The sequence below is a fragment of the Myotis daubentonii genome, chromosome 14, assembly GCF_963259705.1.
Source record: "Myotis daubentonii chromosome 14, mMyoDau2.1, whole genome shotgun sequence".
Lineage (NCBI taxonomy): Eukaryota > Metazoa > Chordata > Mammalia > Chiroptera > Vespertilionidae > Myotis > Myotis daubentonii.
This window is the reverse complement of record NC_081853.1, coordinates 38,558,897-38,568,464: the sequence shown is the minus strand read 5'-3', so window position 1 is coordinate 38,568,464 and position 9,568 is coordinate 38,558,897. Positions and strand designations below refer to the sequence as shown.

At 41.1% G+C, this 9,568-nt stretch overlaps 1 protein-coding gene across 1 annotated transcript in view; it reads left to right on the top strand.

Annotated features, from left to right (window-relative positions):
• Positions 1 to 6,607, top strand: part of EFHB (EF-hand domain family member B) — a 43,420-nt gene extending 36,813 nt beyond the window's left edge. The window contains exons 11-13 of the mRNA XM_059664064.1: positions 2,062 to 2,268; positions 3,635 to 3,816; positions 6,314 to 6,607. Coding sequence (XP_059520047.1) covers positions 2,062 to 2,268; positions 3,635 to 3,816; positions 6,314 to 6,487 — 563 coding nt within the window. The 3' untranslated portion in view covers positions 6,488 to 6,607. The remainder of the gene's footprint in view (positions 1 to 2,061; positions 2,269 to 3,634; positions 3,817 to 6,313) is intronic.
• The last annotated feature ends 2,961 nt before the right edge of the window (positions 6,608 to 9,568 follow it).

Genomic DNA, 9,568 nt, shown 5'->3' with positions numbered 1-9,568 from the left:
GCAACTGAGGTACATGCCCTTGACCAAAATTGAACCCCCGACCCTTCAGTCCAAGAGCCAACTCTAACCACTGAACAAACCAGCTAAGGCCTGTTGCTTTTATTTTTTATTCCTTGGTCATGCCTTTCTGCAAGACCAAAACCAAATTTTTGGGCTGTACTGATGACGTGAGCCCTTACCAGTTTCTGGGATGGCCTTTATAGTCTACCCACTAGGGAAACAGGCGCATCTTCCCTACCTAACGAAGCTCTCAGAAGTATGAGCATTGTCTTCAAAAGTAGGGTATGCAACACCTGTTATTTCGTTGAAGAAAAAAGAGTTCTACCACATCAATTCAATGAATTTGTCTTATTTGTCACATAAGAGGAGTCAAATTGTTCTTCTTGGCACAACTCATGAGTTGGGGGTGGGGGTGGGGTGGGGGGGGAAAGCAGAAGCCTATTTTCAAACCAGACAGTTTTCATGTCAGGATTTGGGGCCTGACTTTGTCAGCCATTTTCTATGGAATTCTTGAGATTTTTATCTTTTAAGATAGGGCCCAATGGGTCAGAAAGGGCTCAGAAATTGTCTTATATCAAATCTACACTACTGTTTGTTGACTTCTGCAGGAAAGGTGGTGGTGATGGGGTAAGTACTTTAAGATAGTGGCCTTAGAACAGTTTTCTGAGGAATAGGTTTTCACACTTTGAACAAATTTCTGCTTTTCTGTGTGTTTGGGGAGGAGTGGGGGGTTGGGGAGGGGTTTAGAGGATCTGCAATGGGCCTGAATGCTTTCATGGCAACAGCTGGCGGGCGCTAAATGGGGGGTGCAGACCTTACAGAGACATGTCTTTTCTGGTTCGCCACTGCTCCCACCCCGCTCTCATACTGGGGCACCATTTGCCTTTGCAAACCTGGCTTGAGCTTTTTCAGAACTAAGAGTTCTTGTAGAGAGTGAAAGGCCACAGCGCCCTCTAGTGCGAGTGTCCGTTACCAGCTCTGTTGGAAAGAATGTCAGGAATGTACTCCTAAGTTTCAGAATTGACTCAGCAAAGCAAATCTGCAAAACAGGTCAGAATCTTATAATTTCAGTTCTACCTCAGGGTTTTCTTTTATACACGGATTTGAAGGGAGTTATTGATAGACTAGTAATCAGCTCCTGAGCTCACAGTGAGTTATCATTTCTCCAAATGTTTCAATACACAGGCCTTCCCTTCCATGATCAGGTATGTATGGAATTTACAACTCTAAATGTGTCTTTTTTTTTAAAAAAAAAAATTGATTTCAGAAAGGAAGGGAGAGGGAGAGAAAGATAGAAACATCAATGATGACAGAGAATCATCGATTGGCTGCCTCCTGTGTGCCCCCCACTGGGGAGCAAGCCTGCAACCCTGGCATGTGCCCTTGACCCGAATCGAACCTGGGACCCTTCAGTCCAAAGGCCAATGCTCTATTCATTGAGACAAACCGGCCAGGGCTCTAAATGTGTCTTTTGCTAGGAACAACTGTGGTAATCCTGTAGTTCAAGTTAAATATGAAAGTAAGCTCTAATTTTTAAAGAGAAGAAATAAAAATAATAGGTTCTATGTTTTTTATTCTTTCATACTTAAGAGCTTTATTCTAGAGCAGTGGTTCTCAACCTTCCTAATGCCGCGACCCTTTAATACAGTTCCTCATGTTGTGGTGACCCCCAATTTCATTGTTACAAATTGAACATAATTAAAGCATAGTGATTAATCACAAAAACAATATGTAATTATATATGTGTTTTCTGATGGCCTTAGGCGACCCCTGTGAAAGGGTCGTGACCCACAGGTTGAGAACCACTGTTCTAGAGTCAAGGGAGTAGAATGGTGAAAAGAAACATTAGACCAGGTTTCAGTTTCCTGGGATATGACTTTGGCCTGAAGTTGCTCTTCCACAGTGGGGTGCTGGTATCTGGGGAGGGTTTACACCAGCCCGGTCTCAGTTTTCTACCAGCAAGAAGAAACTAAATGGGAAAAATGCTTTTGTTGTGTAGTTGTAAGAACCAAGTAGTAACTTCTTCCTGTACATTACCCCCCTCTCCCTCTTTGCTTATAGGTAAAAAACCAGATTGTGCAAACCCTGCTGAGGCTAATACTGAAGAATCCGAACCAACCCTCCTGATACAGCCTCAAGATATTGTCTTAAATGAGAACTCAGAAAAGACTCTCCGGACACTTCTGAGGCCAAGCGATAAAGTTTCCAGCCACTATAAGACCACTTCTTCTGATATCAATGCGGTTGTAGGAGCTGTCCCTACCATCTGTGAGTATGTCAAGGCGTTGGTTGAGATCAGAAATGATCAGCAAACATGGAAGTGATGTGTTCTTCATCTGCCCTTGCATCATCCCCAGCCTTGATTTCCATGAGGCTGTAAGTTTCTCAAAGCCTAGGATCTTTCGTTTCATTCTATATCCAAGCACCCAGGGGGTCTTGGTAAGTTTAGGCCGAACTATTGTTAGTGGCGATCCAAGTAAAAGGATTCTCTCGATGTTAATGAAATTGAAACAATCACAGATCAGAACACTGAATGGTACACAGTGTAGTAATCAGATGTCACCGAGTTTTAGGAGATTTGTAAACCACATGACTCTTAGCTACACACAGGTTTGCCTTCAACTATTTGAAGAGCTCTTACAAAAGATTTCTCACTATCTTCATTTTCCATCTATAAGTTTGCTAGTCCTGCCGTTACAAGGACCACCTAGTGGGTGTCTTAAACAACATAAATTTACCATCTCACAGTTCTGGAGGTTGGAAGTCCAAGTTCACGGTGTCGGCAGGGGTGGGTCCTTCTGAGAGCTCTGAGGAAGAATCTGTTCCAGGCCTCTCCCCCAGCTTTGGGTGGCTTGTTGGCAATCTCTGGCGCTACTTGGTTTCTGCTGCATCACCCCGATCTCGGCCGTCACCTTCCCATGGCATTCTCCTGTGCGAGTTGCCAAATGTCCCCTTTTCTCTAAGGACCCCAGTCACAATAGATTAGGAGCCTACTCCAGTACAATCTCATCTTAACTTAATTGATTATATCTACAATGACCCTATTTCCAAATAAGGCCCCATTCTAAGTACTAGGGGCTAGAACTTTAACATATAAATCTGAGGAAGATACAGTTTAACCCATAACACCCTATATCTGCATATAGTGTATGATGTTTATTGGCTATTTAGAAAGACTAATTTATGTTGATCAAGATCACTTCCGGGTTGTAAGGACATGATTAATGATATACATGTTTTTTGTGTAACTGAATTTTATTCTGGTATAATGAGGTCTTGCTACTCTTCAGAATAGTGCTAATAGAAATATAACTGGAGTCGTATGTACTTATAAATGTTTTATAGCAACATTAAGAAAACAAGTAATATTAATTTTAATAGTATAAATGTATATAAGTGTGTATATAATATTTCTAAAATATTATCATTTCAACAAGTAATCAATATAAAGTGATTAAATATCTCACATTTTTGGTACAAGGTCTTTGATATTCTGTGTGTTTTATACTTCTTCCACATCTCAAGTCAGACTAGCCACATTTCAAGTGCTCAAAACAGCCACATGTGGCTGGTGGCTAGTGTGTTACGCAGCTCCGTTTCAAAATATGTGTTTCTTCCCTCAATGATGCCCTAGGTTATCCCATCTATGGTGTTCCAACCATTCGATCTGATATCCCTGCCCCCCGAATTCGCCGCATCAGCGATAGAACGAATTATGGTGAAGAGGGAAATGCCTATTCGTTGCTATATCCTTCCATCTTTGGCCAGAAAGGAGTGTTTGAAAGAGACTTCTTCCAAACCAGATCCAAAAAAGAGGTACAGCATACTAGTTCAAAAGGGTGGAAAGAAATGTCAACTTTACATAAATACACCAACATAGGAATGTGTATTTAACAACAACTACTTAATATCAGACTTTATACAACCTGACCTTATATATTCGTCATCAGAACTCATCAGGATCCCCAAATAAAGGGTCCTTGAGGGTAATGTTCAATTTGGTTGTGACATTTTGGTACGATTCTTGTAGCGGAATTTACTGTATGATAGTAAGCATTACTTTCACATCGTATATTCACTATGACCTACTATAAAAGAAAAATGTTTTCTAAAACATTTCACAGCATTCTTAGTTGAAAAAAAGCCAAAGGGTCAATCTCTCCCTTGTGTAAGTTCTTGGGTCTCCAGAACCAAATAGTAGGCATGCGAAGGCCACTCTGCCACCCTCCTAGGTACTGCTGTTGTGTCAGATTATCTGCAATAGCACTCATTTAAAGTACTCTGTCCTGTACTGTGTGTCAGCCCATGTATCTTGTGTGTGTGTGTGTGTTTCCTCTCTCTCAGAAAACATGGTCCTCATTTCCCAGGTGATTTTCTTCCTGGATGGGTTATAAAGCAGGAGCAGCCAGGTAGCCTCGGGCTTCAGAGGACCAAGGATTAATAGCAGGGCTTGGTCCTACCAGCTTGGTTAGAGCCGTACTTGTGAACTAGTGAGTAACTGCTTCCTCAGATCCTGCATATCTGGAGGCATAAGTGATAGAATAGACAGACGATACCTTCTGGGACTGCACATGAAGGGTTGGTGGCTTGAGCACTCACTAAATACTAAATGCCAGATTCACTGCAACCATTTATTCTGCTGAGGTGGGGGAGACAGGAAGGGAGAAGCTCAGAGGACCATGCCTGCTGGCTGGTTTCAAAGCAGGAGGCCAGGATCCTCCTCAGTGAGTTAGAGAAGAGACATTCCTGGTCTATGTTTTCACTTCCTTCAGTCACTCCAAAGGGCCTGGGTCAGGGTTCCGCAACCTCCCCCCCGCCCCCAAAAAAGCTCACAAAAATCTCCTGCTTGTTTTATGTAGCCTAAAGTTCTTTTTTTAAAAAAATATATTTTATTGATTTTCCACAGAGAGGAAGGGAGAGAGACAGAGAGTCAGAAACATCGATGAGAGAGAAACATAGATCAGCCGCCTCCTGCACACCCCCCAACGGGGATGTGCCCGCAACCCAGGTACATGCCCTTGACCGGAATCGAACCTGGGACCCTTCAGTCCGCAGGCCGACGCTCTACCCACTGAGCCAAACCAGTCTCGGCTAGCCTAAAGTTCTTTTAACTAGGAAGTCATCCTTTATCTCACAATACTAGATAAAAAGTAAGAACCAAAGGCCTGGTTGGGGTTAACTTGGGACTAGATGTGGGTTTCTGTAAAAGTATTCTATTGATTGATCAGTACACCATGATGGGATGCTGAACCAGGGAGAATGCCTCCGGAGGACTGGCAAAGGGGCCGGAGAGGAGATCCGAGATGCCCATGTCATGAGTCACTGCAGGGACATTCTTTACTTGCCACTGGGTACGGAAGAACAGAGGCTGTACTTTGGGACCTTAAGGTGTTTTTGCTGTGTGGCTGCAGCTGCCCACAGAGCTGTGGTTCTGAGTTTCAAGTGTATTTTATTATACTGTTAATTTCCCACAAGGGCACATCATTTCCAGGGGATCTTTTAATTCTTGTTCAGTTTCTGTTTAATAGATGTATTCTGCAGCTATTCTGTTTCTTGGGCTTTCCTATTCCCTGTCTAACCTTTCTTTCATTTCCCTCTTTGCTTTTTTTTTTTTTCCTGTATGATTTAGAGTAAATGTTATTTCCCCCTCAAGTCTTTTATTACCTCTCCTCATTCTAACATTTCTTTTCACTACCAGTTCTTATCTTTCCTTTCTTATACTTTCTCTGGGACATGAACAGCGTATTTTTCCTCTCCCTTCATCTCTTTTAATAATTACCATTTCAGAGAGATGATTAATAAGCAAAGTATGCTTATTATATGTAACTAGAGGCCCAGTGCATGGATTTGTGCATGGGGGGTGGAGGGGGGGGTCCCTCAGCCTGGCCTGTGCCCTCTCACAATCCGGGACCCCTCATCCCGGTCCCTACTGCGCCTGCTGCCGCTTCTTGGTAGCACTGCCACGGAGGCGGGAGAGGCTCATGCCACTGCAGCTGCGCTTGCCAGCTGTGAGCCCGGCATCTAGCGCCTGTTGGTCAGCTGAGTGGTGCTTCTGCTGTGGGAGCGCACTGACCACCAGGGGCAGCTCCTGCATTGAGTGTCTGCCCCCTGGTGGTCAGTGTGTGTCATAGCGACCACTTGAGCAGTCATTCAGTCACTTAGACTTTTATATATATAGATACACACACATTCACAAATTACCCCCATCACCACATTTTTTTGGATAAATATTCATAGTCTTATATGTTACAAACATATTATAAAAATACAAATTTATATAAATCTTGGCTTGACTTGTAATGTTTTCTTCTAGATTGCAGGGATATTATGTAAGATTGGTGTCAAGCTTTCTGATGAAGAATTTGAAAATGTATGGAATCTTGCATCAAAAAAACATCACAGAGGAGAAGTCTGTATTGAGACCATTAGAAATGTTCTAGATGAGCTACTACATGCAGAACGGGTTAAGTGTAAAACAACCATGTGATATTTTGGGAGTTCATTCATTTAAATAAAGGAATTGTCAAATCTGTGTTCAGTATATTCTGGTTTTAGCTATTGTATGATAATTCAGTAATCACTGTGTTAGGACTCATATGCCTGTATGCATTGCTAATAAATTAGGTTTTGGATTTAAATATTTATTGTTTTTATAAAGTACCAAAGAACTTGATACGCAAGAGCTTGGAAAGTCACCAAAGGTGTAGTTCAGAATGATATTAGAAGTTTGTAATGTTTAGTATGCCTAAGAAGTCTATTGTTTTTAGTTGGTTGTCTGAAATTCAAACTCTGGTTTGTGATGTCAGGTTCACAAAATGTTGCCTTCCACATTTTGTTAATCTTCTCTTTAGGTGTCTTTTTTTTAATTTTTAAAAACTTTTTATTGATTTCAGAGAAGGGGAAGGGAGAGAGAGTGAAATATCAATAACGAGAATCATTGATTGTCTACCTCCTGCACGCCCCCTACTGGGGATATTGCCCACAACCCATGTGCCCCTGACCGGAATCGAACTCAGGACTCTTCAGTTTGCAGGCCGAAGCTCTATCCACTGAGCCAGGCTGGCTAGGGCCAGCTCTGTTTTCTTTAACTCCATCCTTCCATCCATTCATACATCCATCTACCCACCCACCTACCCACCAATCCACACATGCATACTTTACTTGTAAACACTCCACTGTGTATTTCCTGTAAACAAGGATATTCTGTTACCAACCATAGTGCAGTTTTCAAAATCAGAAAATTATTGCTAAGGCATTATTATTCAATCTACAGACATTTTTTCAAATTTCTCCAATAATCCTCTATCATACTAATGTCCTTTATAGCGAACACATCCATGAATCCATCCATCCATCATCCATCCATCCATCCATCCATCCATCCATCCATCCATCCTTGTGACTAACCATTGCTTACCTGAACTTTGCTTAAGTGAGTGACATTTGGGGAAGAATCTTGTTTTCTGAGTGAAACAGCCAAGAGAAGTGCCTCCTAATTTACAACGGTAGGGGGCACCCCAGCATTTCCAAACCTAGCAATGAGGCTTAGCCCACAATGCAGAATAGCTGCAGCCTGCTCAAGTTAAGTTACTGGGAGGAGACAATTTATCACTGCACTTTCTGAAATCCAGGGTGATCCATGCAGTATTTCTTTTATTATTTAGTGGCACTAAGTAGGCTGGAAAGGAACACTTTAAGTAGTAACTGAGAGGGGAGTTTTGCTTGGATTACAAAGTATCATCTCCATGGAACAAGAAAAGCAAATATGAAATATTCAGGTGAGATATAAATATCCCAATACGTCACCATGCTCTCACCTAAATCATGTTTTTATCATGTTCAGGACAGTCTTATTAATAGTGAAATATATTAATCACATGAAAACTTTAAAAAGCCACTATTTTCTAACCCAAGCTAATAAATTTCATACATTTTCTTCACAGTATAGCTAACAAACCGAGAAACTTACTGGAAATTTGTAGTCCAATAAAAGTTAATTTTATTTCATGGAAAAATCACTTATGAAAACTCACCGAGGCTTGGTGTGAAGAGCTGGGCTAGTTAGAGGTTAGCACCCCAATTATAAACCAACAATGAGGATAGACATGAAGGGCATTTCTTCTATTATGAAACATTTATAATAATAACCTTGTAAAAAAATAATGGGACCTATTTAGAGCTCATTTATTTCCCATCCAAGTGGCAATTTCTCATCACTCAAAATGTTAATACTTCCTCCTGAAACCCTAGGGATGAGCCAATTCATGTGTGTTCATTTTTTTTTTTTTTAAATCTGGTTAAAACAAGCAGGTGATTCTATTTTAATAATATCTGTCCTGCCAGCAATAAGACAGTCTCAGGTGCAAATAAATGTATCAACAAACAGATTTTCTTTAGAGCACATGGAGTCTCATATCATTTCCAAATTAGTCAATTAGCATGATGCTATTGGAAGAGCTAATTAAAAAGTGCATTTAGACTCAGAAATGTTTCCTGAGAGGAATCTGGAGCTTATAGTCCTTATTCCACCTGTAATTACTCTGCCTGATTTTCCTCTGTAGATAGAGGTGAACACACCGTTACCTGGGAAGAGGAAGAGCCTTTTCCTCTCTCTGTTGGAGTGAACTCATTTATATCAGTACCTTGAACCGATACACACATGTGTTTTAAAAAGACACTCCCCAGCCTGGCTGGCATGGTTGAGCATTGACCTGTGAACCTCGAGGTCACAGTTTGATTCCCAGTCAGGGCACATGCCTAGGTTGCGGGCTCAAATCAATGATTTTCATCATTGGTGTTTCTATCTCTTTCCCCCTCTACATACTTTCCTCTCTGAAATCAATAAAACTATATTTAAAAAAATAAAAAGGCACTCCCCATCCCAACTCTCTAAGCTTTTAGAGGGGTGGTTAACTAGCACAGAATTTAGATTAAAAACTAAGAATATCTTTGGGCAGGGCTCCAGCATGTACTTTTCCTGTTAGAGATATTTCCACAATTAAAATCCTTGGTAAGTTCCGTCAACTTTTGTAATAAATACATCTATTAGAAAAGTTGAATTCTTGAGATTTATAGGTGGTAGAATTCTGTTGTGGGGTGCTTTGGGGGGACAGGATGACTAAGTAATTTATTTTTGATAGCCATTAAGCTACTGCCTTTTAAATTTTAATGTGCATATCAAGCACCAGTACCTCTTATTAAAATGCAGATTCGTATTCAGCAAGTCAGGGTGGGGCCCGGAATTCTGCATTTTTAAAGCTTCAAGAGGATGCTGCTGATTGTGGTTCACACTTGGAGCAACAAAGTTTTAAGGTTTCTGGCAATTGTGCAACTATACTTTCCACAGATCTCCATCCTCCTGGTGCCTATAGGACTTTTTTAAAAAAAAGAACTTAAAGTTGATGTTGAAGACCAACTCTAATTCTTCTCTTTTTCTTTTAATATATCTTTATTGATTTCAGAGAAGGGAGAAGGAGAGGAAGATAGAAACATCAATAATGAAAGAGAATCATTGAATCATTGATTGGCTGCCTCCTGCATGCCCCCTACTGAGGATCGAGCCCGTAAC